This window comes from Trichosurus vulpecula, chromosome 8 (assembly GCF_011100635.1).
Source record: "Trichosurus vulpecula isolate mTriVul1 chromosome 8, mTriVul1.pri, whole genome shotgun sequence".
NCBI classification, from domain to species: Eukaryota; Metazoa; Chordata; class Mammalia; order Diprotodontia; family Phalangeridae; genus Trichosurus; species Trichosurus vulpecula.
The window spans coordinates 231,982,856-232,001,319 of NC_050580.1; the positions used below are offsets into that span (position 1 = coordinate 231,982,856).

An 18,464-nucleotide genomic window follows, 5' to 3' on the forward strand; every position below is an offset into this window, starting at 1 on the left:
GAAGTGCTAGGAAGCTCTTTAAAGTCTCTAATCTCCTAACAGTAAGATGAGTTCAGGGGAGGGTCACTATCTACTTGTGGGATTTGAAACCTCTGGACTTATACTTCCTCCTAATCTTTCCAGCTCATTAATAGGATGTTGCTTAAAGGGACTTAGTTCAGTAGTATCAGCTGAAAATAGAAGAACTGAAATTTTGCTTCTGTTTCATGAGAAACTTTATCTTGATGTGACATTAAATATGCTGAAATTAAAAATTAAAAACATTTTGCTCATTGTACAACAACAATAAACATCTTCTAGAGAAAAAAAGAACCCATCACATTCCTAACCTGCTTTTGCTTAAATGTTCAAGTGATCACTTGTATTCCATAGCAATAGACAGACCTCTTAAGACTTGAATGCCTGCAGGAACCTCATCATCCTGCCATATCACATCAGACTTGGTACTCATACCTCTTCAGTGTGCTCTGCTCATGTTTAGAGTGAAGAACTCCTCTCAAAACTTCCATTGAAGAAGGATATCAGTCCAGCCATTTCTTCATTTCTCACTCAGCTGTATGGCTTTAGACTTCTTTATCATGCTCCCATGCTGGGTACCTCCTTCCCCTTTTCTTTTTCCTTTGATGTGTTGTCTTCTCTTATTAGATTGTAAACTGCTTGAGCTCGAGGACTGTCTTTCTTTTTTTACTTTTATCTCCAGAGCATAGCATAATTCCTGGCAATATGGTAGGCACATAATACATGTTTATTGACTGCCTGACTGACTAACATGCCCACTCTTCACTTGTGGACTGAGAAGATTGGACTTCTAGCTGATCCTATGATGGGGCTGATATTTCTAGATCGTAGTACTGTCTTGAGAAATCTAGGGGTATTAAGGAAATGAGTTACTACTGATATGGAAATCATGAAAGCCAATGCTTTCTGAGGTTGTAATAAGAGAGTCATAGGGTCTTGTATTAGGTGGGTAAATAGTCCTGCTAAACCCAATCCTGATCAGACCAAATCTGATTTGGTATATTCAGTACCATGTTTTGGGAACAATGTTGATTAGTGGTTGTCTGTGGGATCTTAGTTTCAGTATATGTTGTGCTATATGTTTGAGGTCACTTCCAATTCTGATATTTTTGTATTTCTCTGAAAAGTTGTACTTTATAGTTACAGGAAAAAAAATCTCGTTCAACAAATATGTTGTGACTATCCAGGGGATTCTCTTCTCATTTTACAGGTCCCTTTCTCTACACATTATTCCTTTGACTTAGAAAAGAATAAACTAAACTACTTTTCAAAATGTCTGTACTTGGGAGTCTTATGTTTCTGGCAGTCCTTTCATCATACTGACAAGTTCACGTAGCTTATTGTTTAATTATTTCCTTCCTTAACGAAAAGAACAATTTTGTTGATTTTTTACTCCAGTTGCTTCCCAGTTTTCTGAGTTCTTCTCTGTGTAACTTTGTGATTTCTGTAGTACTATGTTTGACTCAAATACAGTATCTGTGATTAAATCCCCTCAGAAACAGATCTAAATCTGCTTGTTCCTTTTCTTTTTACTTTTTTTGTCATGTGTCCCGAATTAAATACCAACATTGTTTTTTATCTTTCTGTTTTTGTGTCAGGGCCTTAAAAATTCAGTGTTGCATTAAGCTTCACTACTCTAGTAAATGTTTTTGTAGGGTATGATTTCTTTCCTATTCTTTAATTAATTTAAAGTGTCTCTTTAATACTTTAAATGTTTCTTGCTTTTTACAATAGTATGTTCTTGAAAACTTGCATACGTAGTGAATTTATATAAATTAGCTTGTGTTTTGGGCAACCAGTGCTTATTGACTTTATTGTGAAGTGCACTAGGAAAATCTTCTGTTTGAAACAGTAGTCAAGAAGTTTTTTTCTTAAGCAGAGATTCTTGTTATAATGTGGCAATCAACGAATACTTGTTTTGTATCTCTAGATTTTTTTATGAAACAGATCTCTTAAAGTAGGGCATATGGTTGTATGTGACTATGGTATGCTAGTAAGTAGTGTGTCACATTTCACAATTTTAGTCTTTTCATATCATTTTTTCATCCTTTTTTCCCATACGGTGTGTATGTGAAGACTTAAAACCCTTTAAAAGCCCACTGCTTCCTTCTCATATACTTGTTCATTTGCTTTTAGATGGACAGATTACTCATTCATTGTAATTGTTTTTACCACAGCAGTTTTAAGAGCTTTTGGTGAGGAGCTCTGACTGTGTGTACACTCATTTCTGGGTCTTGTTAGTTTGAGGGTGGAAAGGAGGTAAAAGTTTTGTGGCTTCAGGAAGACTGGCCTTGGAAGGATGTGAGCTAAGAAATCACATACTTAATAGTCTGGTAGTGGCAAGGTAGAGTAATAGCCTGCATCTTATATCTTAATAGATGAGAATGTAAGGCTGGGATTGTGGTTCTCGACCAGCAGTGTAAAGCACTTCTACACTTTTGAAAAGAGATGTTAATATTATTTTCTGAGTGGCATTTTCCATTGCCGTAAGATCCTAGGATTTTAAGATGTAAAGGGACCTTAGGGACTATCTAGTCTATCCCCTTCATTTTACAGTAGAGTAAATGGAGGCCTAAAGAAATTAATCAGTCTGCTCAAAGTAGAAAAAGGAATGGAATGTGGGCTCCTTTGAGGCAGGCTTTTTCTCTCTGTCCATGGCCCCTAGCATACACCCTTTCTCTGACATATTTGTCCTTAATAAATTATCTGTTGAGTTGAATGTGAACAAAGCAAGTAGCAACACTGGGTCCTCTCACTCCAAGTCTAGTGCTTTTTCTACCACCCTCACAAGCTTATGTGAAAGTTATTAACGAAGAATGTCCTGATCTGTTCTGCCACATCCATCTCACCTCCACCTTTAGAGTTATATCCCTTCTGGTTGGGCTAGGATTGTATCCAGGAGGAAGAAGAGCCTTTGTGCTCCTTGGAGGGGAGGCAGCTCCATCAGTCACTATCCTGAGGGAGACAGTTCCACCAAAGCTAAGGATGAATGCAGTCATCAATTCTATTGTGTCATAATTACTCAGATTACAGTGTACAAAGACTGACTGTTGCTACCCACTTTCTTGTAACTTTATTCCAAAGGTAGTGTGATGCTGAAAGTTATCTTTGGAGACACACAATCTCTTCAGGCTTTAAAGTTTTATTTCATGCATTTAGAGCAAAGCAACTGCTTCTCTTTTCATTCCATATTTCCTGTGTCCAACACTTGGCCAGCCCAACTTCTGGTTGGTTGAAGTGGTTGGTCAGCAGCCGCAGAAGGGATGTAAATCCACATACCTGTATTATAATTCCCTATTGGGTAACACAAATGAAACATTTTGTTAGCTGTCCCTGTGTCTTTCCATTTCCATATACCTGCTTATACCTGGTTGAGTTGCAGCGTGGAGATGATGGTTTGTTCCTTTTTAGTATTTTTTCTTGTGTCCTAAGCACTGGGTTTTCTTTCTTTCTTAAAAAAAAAATTCTGAGCTAACATATTGTAAAAACACCTGAATGTGAAGGTCTAGCACAAAGGGTATGACTATGAAATAATGAGACTTTTCTTTTGTACTTTATATGTGATCTCTCTCCTGAGCCACATCTTGTTTGTGTGTGTGTATCTGTATATACTATCAGTTCTTTAAGAGATCCATGATTTTTATCAATGTGGGTACTAATTCCACCAATGCAGATTACAACCTTTTGCCATGACAGATGAACTTCACGAATTTCTGTGGCCAAAAAATTGTCTCTGGCCATCCTTCTAGTGAAGATACTCTCTGAAGTTAGGCTGGCACACAGATGGCAGACACACAGTTTTAACCCGGGGTTAACAGACCATCTACAGCATGTGCTCTTCTTGCATAGTCTTACAGGATCCAGGGCCACCTTGATGTTTCATTGAGCCTCTTGAATAGGACTTTAAAGTTTTCTAAGTAAAAGTTACAGTAGCTGATTTACCATTCATTTAATGATATAAAGAAACATTATTGTGTTCCATCATTTAGCACAGTTAATAATCAATTTATATAAGTGGAATCAGTAATATTTTTACACAAGCCAATACCATGGTAAGTTTTTTCTTCTCATTTTGTTAATTTTCTGGTAACTATTTCTCATACAATTTTCTCTCATTCCTGATTCTCAAAACTCTCATCCTCCAGGGATGGGGTATGCTTCATTCTGCTTCATCCATCTGGCAGTCCATGTCCTACTACTCCCCATTCCTTGGTGCTTAGGGCTTTAGGAAGCAGAAACAATTGACCGTCAGGCTATTGGTTACTTCCCTGGTAGCAGTGGGTATTGTGGGTGGGCCAGCAGCACGATCTCTACATTCTAACAAAAAAGAAAAAGAAAAAAAATCAGTTGAGCGAAACTCAACAGCCCATCAACTGAGTCTGACATTTTATTATACAGTATTCTGTGCCCATTGTCCCCCACTTCTCTCAATGAAGGGAGGGAGATACATATTCTTTTTTCTCACGTAATACATTCTTAATAAATCTTTGTTGGTAGACTGATTCTTCAGGGACAAACTTGGTCATTATGTTTACACAATATTCACTTTGGAACTTTTTGTTTTTTCCATTTCCGTTGTTCTAGTCATTGTGTGTATTGTTTTCCTAATTCTGGTTATTTTACTCTGCATTAGTTCAGACAAATCCTATGCTTATTTAAATTCTTCATTAATTCTCAGTAATATTCCATTATGTCTATGTGCCATAATTTGTTTGGCTATTCAGTAGACCTATAGATGAATTTTAAATGTATATATCCAGCCTGAAAAGCTTTCTCTTGAACTCTAGTCCCACAGTATCAGCTGCCTACTAGACATCTTTTCTTGGATGTCCAGTGGACACCTTCAGTTCAGTACCCAAAATGGAATTCGTTATCTCTTACTCCTTAAACCTATTCTTTTTCTAAACTTCCCTGTTGAGGGCATTATCATTCCATGCTCCTAGGTTCATCACCTCCAAGTCATCCCAGACTTTTTTCTCTCCTTAATCCCTCCACATTCAATCAGTGCCCAGTGAATGTTATGCAACACAGATTTGTAGTGCACCTTGTAAGAATGATTGCATGATTTTTCCACCTGTTTAGCAGCAGGTGTGTGGAAGGTGATGGATGATCAGAGGCTGAAGTTTGTCAGGGCACAACTGGCAGTATGATAAGGGGACTAACGTCTCAAGAGAAGAGGGTGGTGTTGAGTTGAATTGGTTCACCAAGAGGTCAGGATGGGGAAGGGAGTAGAATACGGCTAGTACAAGGGTGATGGCCTCGGAGAGAACTGAGGAATCAAGATATTGGAAGTCTTGCTGTGGACAAAGAGCAGAGTTTGGTACTGGAAGGAAGAAGGGAGAGTTAGAAAGCCAGTAGATTGTGATCAGACAAGGGAATTTCAGAGTTCTTGAACACAGGGGGTTGTGCATTTATAGGTGATGATAAGATCATAAAATGTCTGAATATCTCTGAGTGTAGCTGAGGTGATTGTGAAGGTGAAAGTCATTAGAGATGAGCAGGCAGAGTAACTGGGAGGTAAAGTTATTTGACAGAGTATTAATATAGGTATTGATGTATGAGGCCAGGAATTTAGGAGGAGAGAGATTGTTAGCCAGGAACTGAACTCACTAAGGAAAGAAGGAAAGGGAGTGTTCTAGAGGTCTGCAGAGAGCAGCTACCAGAATTTTATTGGGTTTTAGATGTGGATTGTATAGACTTCAAAGGAGGTGAGATTATTGAGTAATGGTAGTAATAGGATAACTTGAAAGTGGTAATGGGGAGCAAGGAGTATTCTAACTTCCCCATCTTTATCAGTGAACTGAGGGGAGTGAGTTAAAGTACAGCCAGTGCTGAACAGAATGACCAAGGAACCAACTGAGCCTTGGTCTCAACAAAAGCCACAAAATAGAAAGAGTGAGAAAGGAAAAGATTTAAAATGAAAGCAGCTTTGTTGCCTATGGAGCAGGCATTCTAGAGGGCACAGTGGTTGCAACTTTGGGGTGAGTAGATTGAAGGGGATGGTAATATGGTATTGGATACTGGGGAATAGGATTTGAATGATGACCTATAAGGGCTCATAGTCACTGGCATGTGGAGAGCAAGACCATGTGGGAGTTTATTAATCATTACTTGAAAAATTTAAAGAGATTTTCAAAGTCAATTGTATTATTACCTAAGGGTGGAGTCTTTTCAAAATCTGAGGCAGTTTAGGCTAGCTGGCAAAACTTGGGGTGAGAGTGGTATTACTCTTCTTCCCCATAGTGGAAGACTAGGCTGGAAACGTGATGGAGTAGCACCCTCTCCCAATATCTCAGCAGTGAGAGACTGATAAGATGAAATGGCTCTTCTCCTCTTCCTGCAGGATATTGGAGACCAGGCAAGAAATGCACAGATATGATGTAAAGAATCCAGTTTAGAACCCCAGGGGAGGCTGGAGATCAGGCAAGAGAGGTATACAGCCAGATGGAAGGCCCCCTGCCTCTTGAGCTCTTCTGGTGATCATGGTGCTGCAAGATGGAAGGTATGCCTCCTGGCCTCTCTTTTCTATACTCCTGCCGGAGGCTAGCAATCAGGCAGGAAACGTGCACAGCAGGCACCAAGATGGAAAGAGTGCAGCCAGATGGAAGGCCCTTGGCCCCTCTTCTTTATGCTTAATCCAATTTTATAGCATCAGCTTTTATTTTTTCCTATCTACTTGTCCACCACTTTAGTTCAGGCCCTCATTATCTCTTGCCTCTCTTGTTTCCCTGCTTCCATTATCTCCTATCTTCAATACTTATTCCACACAGCTACCAAAAATAGCATTCATATGGCACAGATCTGACTGTCACTGTCACGTTCAGAAACCTTCAGTGGTTCCCATATGCCTTTAGGACAAAATTAAAACTCCACAGACTGCATTTAAGAACCTTCATAACCTGGTTTCTACTTATCTATGCACAGTTTTATTTCATATTCGTCTCCCCACAAATTCCATGTTGTAGTGACATGGTACAGTAGAGATGACCTTCCTGTTCCCCCAACCCTGTCCTCATGTCTGAAATATCCTCCTTTCTCCATCTTCTACTGAGAATTCTTGTCTTCTTCAAATCTTAGCTCAGGTGCCCCTTCTTCCAGAAGCCTTTCCTAATCCCCTACGCTGCTGTTCTTACCCTCTTCAAATTACCCTGTATTTTCTATTATATAGGGTATACCTCCAGTAGAATGTGAAGTCCTTGAGAGCCAGACAGCCCGTTTTTGTCTTGGCTTCTCTAATAATTAGCATAGTATCTTATGCATATTAAGCATAGATGCTCAATAAATATTTGTTGTTGGATTGAATTCTAGTTTGCCCTGCTTGTTTTGTTCATGAGGATTCTGGGTTCCAGAACAAAATAAAGGGCCTCACCTAAGATTACACAGCTAGACAGGAGCTGAGCCAAGACTTAAACTGAGGCCTTCTGATCCCTATATCAGTATTTTTTCAACTGTACAACTGTATTTCCTTTAAACAGACCCACTTTCTTCAATGGAATCATCCCCTCTATTATAGACTACTTAAAACCCCTTCATTAATTTAATAAAATCATAGAATCTTAGAATTAGAATGGATCTTAGGTTTCATGTAGTCCAACCCCAAAACAAAACCTAAATTTCTTCCATATATCCCCAACAGGTGATCAATCATCAGGTTTTTTGGGTTTTTTTTTTTGAAGACCTCAGTGCCTTTAAGAGGTAGCCCCATTCTCCTTTTAGATAGCTTTTGTTGCTCCCTAAGTTTCTATAGCTTCTACTCATTTGTCTTAGTTTTTCCCTATGACACAACTAGAAAAAATTTAGCCTTTTTTATGTGTGAAAACTCTGTGCTTGAAGATAGCTATCATGTCACCTAAGTAATTTCTTCTTCAGACTAACTGTCCCTAGGTCCTTCAGTGAAGCTTCTTTTGATATGATTTCTAGTTCCTTCACTATTCTAGTTAACCTCTTCTGGTTTACATCCAATTTGTTAATGTTATTCCTAAGATATGATACCCATAATTGGGTATAGTATTCCAGAAGTTATCTAAAAAAGCAGAATTTAGTAGGACTTTCACTTTTTTTGCCTTGGACACTAACTACACTTTTGTTCTGTATCACACTGTTGACTCTTAGGCATTCAGGCTATCAAAATTCATGGGTCTTTTTCACATGAACTGTTATCTAGCTCTACCCTCATTCATCCTATGCTTGTGCAGTTGATTTTTTGAACCCAGCTGTAGGACTTTATATTTATTTCTTTTAAGTTTCATTTTATTAAACTTATTCTGTTGTTTCAGGCTATCAGTAGTATCTTTCTGCATCCTGATTCTGTTTTTTGTTGTATTACTATCCCTACTTGCTTTGTGACCTTTGGGAATTTAATATAGATATCTTTATGTTTTTAAGGAATTAATAAAAATTTCATTAGAACAAGGCCAAAGCCAGTCTTGAAGGACTTCTTGAAATGTGTAACTGGCTGAGAAACAGTATCGAACGATTATTTGTTAAAAGATTGATGTTTACCTAGAGAGAAGTCTTTAGTAGTATCTCATAGTAACACTGTCATTAGCCTTCTCTTGTTCAGTGTTTTTATCGGAGACTTGGGTGAAGACTCACTGGGAAGGCATTGTGTCCCATGCTTGATTTTATCTATGATTCCATTCATTCAGGTGTTCCCTCCAACAATGTAGATCACAGCCTTATGAGTTCCAAATACAGTTCTAGTTGGTTACTGTCCCTGCCCATCCTATGGTATTCTTTACCAGCAAGTTTACCACAGAGTCTATCCAACATGCTTGAAGACCTTCCTCCCGACATTATAAGGTGGTACCAGGAGAACCCTCTAGCTATTCATCAGACCAGCCCATCTTTCTTTTTCTTTTCTGTTAAATAAGTCCTTGATGGCATCCTTTACTCCTATTCTTCTTTTTAGTTCTTCACTGGTTACATACTTAACAACCATCATGTGCTTTTCCGTTGCCCTCTGTGAATGCTTACATTTAGTGCATTCATGTTCTAGATATCATTATAATAAAAAAAACCTCGTGATATGTTTGTGTTGAAAATGTGAGTCTTTGCTGCTACAGGAAGCTTTGGAGTGGGTAGAAGTGCTTGGCAGTTTCCTGAAAGCAATCCAACCTGTTAGCCTCCTCCTTTTCAACTCTGGGCCAGCATTATGTTTCTGGAATATTATGATGGCACCTGTGTAGATGTTGGATTGGGCAGGGTAGGGTGGGGTGGTGAGGTTGGAATCAGACTAAATGAAGAGGCTCTCTGTATTGTCTGTCCCAGATATACCTGTTGGTCAAATTTTATAGGTGATTCAGATGCATCTGATATTGAAATCTGGGCAGTAGACATGCTTTACCTATTCGGTCTTTCCTTAGTGGATGGACAAGCCAAACTCTTTTGAGTGATTATAAAGCTCTTCCAAGGGACTCTTCAGTTTCTTGGAACTTGAAGCAATCAACATTGTGAGAATCACTGAAGATTTTTCGAATAGGGAATTGAAATGGTCAGCATTGTATTTTAAGAATATTCATTGGCACCTGCATAGATGATGGATTGGAAAGGTGATGCCAGAATCAGGAACATCAAATAAAGAAGCTATTGCAATTGAGAACTCTTTAAAAATTTGAAGGTTTGTCAGATGGAAAAAGGATTTAGAGTCACCAGGATAACTGGTAAAGGTCTTCTGTAGAAGGTAGTGTTTGAATTGAGTCTTAAGGGAAGCCAGAGATGCCAAGAGGTGGAGGCAGGGTGGAGATCATTCCACGTGGAGGGGCCAGGCCATGTAAAGGCATGAAGATGGGAGATTGATGGGGCAGGGGTCATGTTTAAAGAACAGCAAATAGGCTACTATGGCTGGGTCTTAGAATGCTTGGTGGGGAGGAAAGCATAAGAAGATTGGAAAGGTAGGAAGGAGCCACATTGTGAGAAACCTTAAGTTCCAAACAAAATACTTCCAGTTTGTTTCTGGAGGTCATAGGGAATAGCTGGAGTTTATTGAGCAGGAATGGGAAGGGTGGGGGAGCAACATGGTCAGATCTGTGCTTTAGAAAAATCACTTGGGCAGCAGTATGTAGGATAGACTGGAGTGGAGAGAGAACTGATGTAGGGAAATAAATTAGAAGGGTATTGTAGTATGATCTAGGTGCAAGGTGATGAAGGTCTGAGCTAGGGAGAAATATAAGTGGAAAGGAGATGGCAAAACCAAGAGATGTTGTGAAATTAGAAACAAAAATAAGATTTGGCAGTGGATTGATTGATCTTGGCAAACAGAAGGGCCACCTTATCCTCAGAGATAGGAGTGAAGGAGGAGATAGTGGTGGGTGGGGGCAGGTTATGTCAGAGAGATATGAGATGAGGAGAATGGGAAAAGAGGGAGCTTTGGGGAAATGGCTTCAATTTTTCAGTGAAATATGTTGCTAGCTCCTTAGCTGAGAGGATAGGCCTGAGGAGAGACAGGAAGGTTTAGAGTAGCTGATAGGGTAAGTGGGATAGGAATCAGAGTGAAGTAGAAGGATTTCCTTGCTGCCAGTGAGGGCCTGGTTGAGATAGGTAGCATATTTGTAGTGGACTTGATTAATGTGGTTTTATCTCTTCCTCTAGTTCTGTTCAGATCACATGAACAGGAGCAAAGGAGGTGGAAGTAGGGGATTGGAAATTGACAACGTACATTTGCAGACAGGAGAAGGCGGCAGGGATTTCAGAGTAGAAGATAGCACAGAGTTGAACTGGTTCACCCAGGGGTTGAGGTTGAGAAGGGAAGAGAATGTAGGCAGTGGAGGGCTTCAGGGGTGACTGATAAGAGATCTCTGTGAGAACAAAAGCAGGGATAGGGAGTCATAAGGCACAGGGAGAGTTGGAATGATAAATGATTATAATTAAAGGCATTTTGGAATTCATGAAAATGTAAGTAGAACATTTTTGAGTGGTATCAAGTTCAAGGTCCTTACCAGATGTGAGTGTAGCTGAGGTTATTGCAATTGAACAGATTAAGGAATTGAGAAGTTAGAGTATTTAAGCAAACATTAATATATATGTTGAAGTCTTCTTGTATGATGGCAGGAGTTGGGATTGAGAGAAAGACAGTGAGCTGTGCCCTGAATTCATTAAGAAAGGAGGGGGAATGACCTGGGGGTAGGTAGAGAACTAGGACCAATGGATAGAAATGGCATAGAGGCAGGATCCTGTAATAAGGATCATAGATAGAATTAGTAGGTATCACAGAGGTCCTCTAAACCAGCTTCTGCATGAGGTTTACATGAAGACTTCTTAGGGCCATTGCAAACATGGTAGAAGTATAATTTTAAAGATTCCTTTTAACTCTGGATAAATGATTAACAGTCTCTGGCTACAAACAAAGTCTTGGGATACCAGTTTGTCATATCAAGGAGTATAGTACTAAATGCAAAGAAAAGGGGTAGGGATTATTTTAGTATTCTGAACATTTTATGGTTTTATTTATTTTATCTTTCAATTTTTTTATGTCAATGCAATCAGCACATTGAGAGTTACTGAAGACTGTTTGCATAGGGGACTGAAATGTCAGCATTATGTTTTAGGAATATTAGGATGGCACCTGTGTAGATGATGGATTGGGCAGAGTGAGGTGGGACGGTGAGGCTGGAATCAGACTAAATGAAGAGGCTGTCGAAATTGAGAGCTCTCTTCTTCACTTTCCAGTCTGACTTCTGAATTCAGCGTTCAGATGAGACTGTTCTCTCCAAAGTTACTAACAGTCTCTTAATTGCCAAATCCAGTGGCCTTTTTTTCAATCCTCATACTTTTTGGCCTCTCTGCAGTCTTTGACATAGTCAATCATTCTCTTCTCCATGATACTTTATTCTCTCTAGGTTTTTGTGACACCACTCTTTCCTGGTTTTCCTCCTATTTTTCTGACTGCTCCATCTCTGTCTCCTTTGCTGGATTTTCCTCTAGGTCATAATGGCTAGCTTTGGATGTCCCATAGGGTCCTCTGTTCTCCCTCTGTACTAAATCACTTGGTGATTTCATCAGCTTCCATGAATTTCAGCTATTACCTCCATGCTGATGATTCTCTGAGCCCTATCTCTAATCTCTCAACCTTCAGACTAGCATCTCCGATTGCAAGTTTTGAACTGGATGCCTGGCAGACATCCTTAAACTCAGCACATAAAAATTTTAACTCATCTTTCCCCCCCAAAACCTTCCCATTTCCAAACTTCCTAATTATTGTTGAGGGTACTGCCATCTGAGTCACTCAGGCTTCCACCCTACTAGTCATCCTAGATTCTTCCCTTTGTCCCTTCACTCCCCTCAACATCCAATATGTTGCCATGTCCTGTCAATTTTACCTTAATAACATCTCTCCTAGCTGCTTCCTTCTTTTCTTTGGCACTGGTACCACCCTGGTACAGGCCCTTGTTACCCCATACCTGGCCTATTGCAATAGACTTTTAGTTGATTTCCCTGCCTCAAGCCTCACTTCCACTCTAGTCCATTTTCTACCCAACTGTCAAATAAATCTTCCTACAGCACAGTTCTGACCATGTCACTCTCTCCCCCACCCTGACATTAAACTGTCACCTCCAGTATCAAATATAAAATCCCCTGTTGGGCATTCAAAGCCTTCATAACCTGGCCTCTTTCAACCTTTCCACCTTTCCAGTCTTCTTAAACCTAGCTCTGGGTATTTTCACTGGCTGTCCACCATGCCTGGAATTCTTTCCTTCTTCATCTCCACCTCTTGGCTTCCTTCAAGTGAATGATAAAAGCATTTATTAATTATTTATTATGTGCAAAGCATTGTGCTAAATGCTGGGGATAGAATTAGAAAAGTAAGACAGTAATTTCTTTCAAGGAGTTCACATTCCATTGGTGGAGGCAATACATTTGGAAAGTTTCAGCTGCAAGTCATATGGAAAAGTCCCATGATCATTTGGGTTCATTGGCGATGTAGATGTTAATGTCTCTTCTTTAATGTCATATTCACTGGTAAAATCATATCAGTTTCTAATATTGAATTCTTTGACAGTGCCAAGGACTTTGGTGGTAAGAACTTGTTTTGTCTGGGTCTTCAGTAGATGTGGCTGTAGCTAGCACCTGTAGGAACGATTTTCAGACTGCATCTCCACAGCTGAAAGCTCTGGGCTGGAAGCATTCATATTTCCAAGACCCTTGGACTCAGGGTCCTGGGCTTTCTCCATTATGGTGTGAGGGGAGATGGTGGTCAAGATGGTAGTGGTAGTTTGATTAGCCTGGCAGTCATGTCTCAGAGTGCCCCTCTGTTTCAACTAATCTGATTTTACAGCTAAAATCCCACCTTCTACAAGAAGCCTTTCCTGATTTCCTCAATGTTAGTACCTTCCCTCAGCTTTGTATCTCCAGTTTATCTGGTACATACCTTATCTGTACAAAGTTGTTTTTATGTTGTCTCCTCTATTAGACAGGGATGGTCCTTTTCCTTTTTTTGTGTGTCTAGTGTGTAGCACAGTGCCTGGAACATAGTAGTTGCTTAGTAAATGCTTGTTCAGATCAGGAGTAATAAGAGCCTTAATGAGGATGGTGACTCTAAGAGTCGAGGATGGGATGTCTCTGAGAGATGTAGAGATAGAAATGACCAGTTTGGGGGACGGAGCCAAGATGGCGGCTGGAAAGCAGGGACAAGCGTGAGCTCCCTGCCGAGTCCCTCCAAAAACCTATAAAAAATGGCTCGGAACCAATTCTAGAACTGCAGAACCCACATAACAGCAGAGGGAAGCAGGGCTCCAGCCCAGGACAGACTGGATGGTCTCTGGGTGAGGTCTATCCCACATGGAGCTGGGAGCTGGGAGCTGGGAACGGAGTGGAGCAGAGCCCAGCCTGAGCAGCGTGGACCAAGCAGACCAGGAGCTGGGCAGAGGGAGCCCTAGCACCCTGAATCAGTGAGCTGCGGCAGTTACCAGACTTCTCAACCCACAAACACCAAAGATTGTGGAGAAGGTTAGTGGGAAAAGCTGTGGGAGTGGAAGGAGTTCGGGGTTAGGCTTCCAGCCCTGGGGGCAGTGGAGGAGGGGCAGCTACAGCTGTTGTTGCTTACTGCCCCAGGCCCACCTGGTGGGAGAAATTAAGTGGCGGATCAGAGCAGGAGTGTACAGCCTGCTGAAGATCTAAGCCCAGTCCAGGTTGGGGGTTCTTGGGGAAGGAGGAGTGCTGGTGTGACAGAGCTGGCACCTCCCCCCCAAATGTGGAACATAGAACTCTTTAGTCTACAAGCAGTCATACCCCACTGAAAAACTTAAGGATCAAGTTAGTTGGTTGGGAATATGGCCAGGCAGCGAAAACATGCCCAGATTCAGTCTCAGACTTTGGATTCTTTCTTTGGTGACAAAGAAGACCAAAACATACAGCCAGAAGAAGTCAACAAAGTCAAAGAGCCTACAACAGAAACCCCCAAGAAAAACATGAACTGGTCCCAGGCCATGGAAGAGCTCAAAAAGGATTTGGAAAAGCAAGTTAGAGAAGTTGAGGAAAAATTGGGAAGAGAAATGAGAAGGATGCGAGAAAACCATGAAAAACAAGTCAATGACTTGCTAAAGGAGACCCAAAAAAATACTGAAAAATACACTGAAGAAAACAACACCTTAAAAAATAGACTAATTCAAATGGCAAAAGAGCTCCAAAAAGCCAATGAGGAGAAGAATGCCTTGAAAGGCAGAATTAGCCAAATAGAAAAGGAGGTCTGAAAGACCACTGAAGAAAATACTACTTTAAAAATTAGATTGGAGCAAGTGGAAGCTAGTGACTTTATGAGAAATCAAGATATTATAAAACAGATCCAAAGGAATGAAAAAATGGAAGACAATGTGAAATATCTCATTGGAAAAACCACTGACCTGGAAAATAGATCAAGGAGAGATAATTTAAAAATTATTGGACTACCTGAAAGCCATGATCAAAAAAAGAGCCTAGATATCATCTTTCAAGAAATTATCAAGGAGAACTGCCCTGATATTCTAGAGCCACAGGGCAAAATAGAAATTGAAAGAATCCATCGATCACCTCCTCAAATAGATCCCAAAAAGAAATCTAGGAATATTGTCGCCAAATTCCAGAGCTCCCAGATCAAGGAGAAAATACTGCAAGCAGCCAGAAAGAAACAATTTGAGTATTGTGGAAACCCAATCAGAATAACCCAAGATCTGGCAGCCTCTACATTAAGAGATTAAAGGGCTTGGAATACGATATTCCGGAGGTCAATGGAGCTAGGATTAAAACCTAGAATCACCTACCCAGCAAAACTGAGTATCATGCTCCAAGGCAAAATATGGATTTTCAATAAAATAGAGGACTTTCAAGCTTTCTCAGTGAAAAGACCAGAGCTGAATAGAAAATTTGACTTTCAAACACAAGAATCAAGAGAAGCATGAAAAGGTAATCAAGAAACAGAAATTGCAAGGGACTTGCTAAAGTTGAACTGTTTTGTTTACATTCCTACATGGAAAGATGACATGTATGATTCATGAGACCTCAGTATTAGGGTAGCTGAAGGGAATATGCATATGTATGTATATGTTTATGTGTATATATAAGTGAATGTGTTTGTATGTATATATCTATGTGTGTGTATATGTATGTATATATGTACATATATATATATATATATATATATATGAGAGAGAGAGAGAGAGAGCAGACACAGGGTGAGTTGAAGATGAAAGGAAGATATCTAAAAGAAATAAAATCAAATTAAGGGATGAGAGAGAAACATACTGAGAGAGGGAGATAGGGAGAGATAGAATGGGGTGGATTATCTCACATAAAGCTGGCAAGAGGAAGCAGTTCTGTGGGAGGAGGGGAGAGGGCAGGTGAGGGGGGAAGGAGTGAACCTTGCTCTCATCAGATTTGGCCTGAGGAGGGAATACCATACATACCCAATTGGGTATCTTACCCCACAGGAAAGAAAAGGGATGAAGATTAAAAAAAAAGGGGGGGATGATGGAGGGGAGGGCAGATGGGGGTGGAGGTAATCCAAAAGAAACACTTTCGAAAGGGGACAAGGTCAAGGGAGAAAATTCGATAAAGGGGGATGGGTTGGGAAGGAGCAAAATATAGTCTTTCACAACATGAGTATTGTGGAAGGGTTATACATAATGATACGCATGTGGCCTATGTTGAATTGCTTGACTTCTTAGGGAGTGTGGGTGAGAAGGGAAGAGGGGAGAGAATTTGGAACTCAAAGTTTTAAAAACAGATGTTCAAAAACCAAAAAAAAAAAAAAAGTTTTTGTATGCAACTAGAAAATAAGATACACAGGCAAAGGGGCGTAGAAATTTATCTTGCCCTACAAGAAAGGAAGGGAAAAGGGGATGGGAGGGGAGTCGGATAATAGAGGGGAGGGCTGACTGGGGAACAGGGCAACCAGAATATATGCCATCTTGGAGTGGGGGGGAGGGTAGAAATGGGGAGAAAATTTGTAATTCAAACTCTTGTGAAAATCAGTGCTGAAAACTAAATATGTTAAATAAATAAATTAAAAAAAAAAAAGAAATGACCAGTTTGACAACTGATTGGATATGTCAGGTGAATGAGAGTGAAAAGCTGAAAATAACACTAAGGTTATGAAAACTGGGGTGAATTAGAAGGATAATGGTGTCCTTGACAGTAGCCAGGAAGTTTGGAAGAGGCATGGTTCTGGGGAGGTTTTTTTAGGGGGGGGATATGGTGAGCTTGAGATGCTTTTAAAATGCCCAACAGGTAGTTTTGTGTTGTGGGACTGGAGTTTAGGTCAGGGACTAAGGCTAGAGATCTGTATCTGGGGACGTCTGCATAGAAAATGACACATGAAAGGAAATTTAGTTTTAATTAAGATGAAAATGTACCTACATGGGGATTTCATATTATAATAGATTTTGTCATATGTTGTTGGCCCTCGGTAGCCAGTATTATCAGATATTTTCCTGAGTTAAATCCTTTTGAGGAGTAAAGAAACAGGTTTTTATTCAACACCTACTATGTGCCAGGCACTGTGCTAAGGACTTTGAACATATCTCATTTAATCTTCACCAGCAACCTTGGGAGGTAGGTACTATTATTATCTCTTTTTTATAGTTGAGAAAACTGAGGCAGACAGAAATTAAGTGCCTTGTTAAGGGTCACACAGTTGGCAAGTGTTTGAGGATGGATTTGAACTCTGGTTTTCCTGAATTCAGGCCTAGGCCTCTGTCCATTGTGCCACCTAGCTCTAGGTGAAACATGGGGATTTCTTATACAGTCCTCACCTAATTGTAACACTTCTTTGGCATAAAGGTGTCTAGTATAACTTTGTTGAGCTTTATCTAGGTTAAAGCTCTTACAGTTTGCGTTTATCTTTATTAACTTCTTGGTAACATACCTTTTTTATTTCTTTAAGAACGGTATCATTTGTCCTATAAGATTGTGCGGACGGATAGTCGTCTGGTGCGTAGCATTCTGACAGCGCATGGATTTCATGAAGTAAGTGCTCTAGTGATGTAAGGTAATTTTTGCTATCTCTGCCATGCCCCATTTGTAAGGCTGAACTCCTAGTCACGTCGCCACCTCTTCCTTTTAACAGAGCCAGAGTTACAAAGCAAATGGACCTACTACCCTGTAGTAGTGTTGCTATTTTTCCTTGTGCATGGAGAATTATGTGCGAGGAAGTATTATGTCTTTTATCTTGAAGACAGTACTTGGATTTTCTTGGCCTTTTTTAGAAGCTGGGAGTGACTTCGTGGCTCTAATTTTTCTACTTTTAGACTAACCTGGATTCTGAAATGGAAATATTGGTGGAGGCCCTGACCATGACTGATAATAGTTTATGTTATAATTTCATTTGCTTCTGAAGAATTCTGGGTCTGATAATGACTTGTACCTAATTGCTGATGGTTATAGGAACATGAAATTATTCTAAAAAGGAATTGGGGAGCGGTGGTGGTGGTAACTTTGCCTTCTTCATTCTTTTAGAGAAAGAATAAGAGACTAGTACCTTTATGATTTGTTATATGAGGACCAATTTATTTCTACTTGTTTCATTTTTGTGATTGGTTGATTCTCTCTTACCTGAACTCTCTCCTCAAAACTTATTCTTCATGACATTTCCACTCTAACATGTCTACTTTGTATGACCGGTTTTTAGCCTCATCTGAAACAAGCAGGACTCTCACTCCTGGCAGTACTGCTTCTTGTCCTTTCTGGGTGGATGACAAACTGATTTTTTTTTTAACATCAGTTAGCTATTGTTTTCCGTAGAAGCAGGCTGGGTTGTGTTCTTATCTTCTCTTTATATGTCCTTTAGGTTCATCCAAGCAGCACTGACTATAACCTCATGTGGACAGGATCCCATCTGAAGCCCTTCTTACTTCGTACCCTCTCTGAAATGCAAAAGGTCAATCACTTTCCCAGGTAATATGAGAGTGCTCACTTTTAGCTCCATTTAAAGCTGCCTCCTTTTAGGCATAGGGGGAAATAGAGAAAACAGTTAATCT

At 40.0% G+C, this 18,464-nt stretch overlaps 1 protein-coding gene across 3 annotated transcripts in view; it reads left to right on the forward strand.

The window, feature by feature from the left end:
- TTLL5 (tubulin tyrosine ligase like 5) overlaps positions 1 to 18,464 on the forward strand; it is a 400,968-nt gene that overhangs the window by 13,815 nt on the left and 368,689 nt on the right. For all 3 annotated transcript variants that reach the window (XM_036734448.1, XM_036734449.1, XM_036734450.1), the window contains exons 4-5: positions 17,372 to 17,454; positions 18,275 to 18,381. In XM_036734448.1, the coding sequence (XP_036590343.1) occupies positions 17,372 to 17,454; positions 18,275 to 18,381 (190 nt within the window). The remainder of the gene's footprint in view (positions 1 to 17,371; positions 17,455 to 18,274; positions 18,382 to 18,464) is intronic.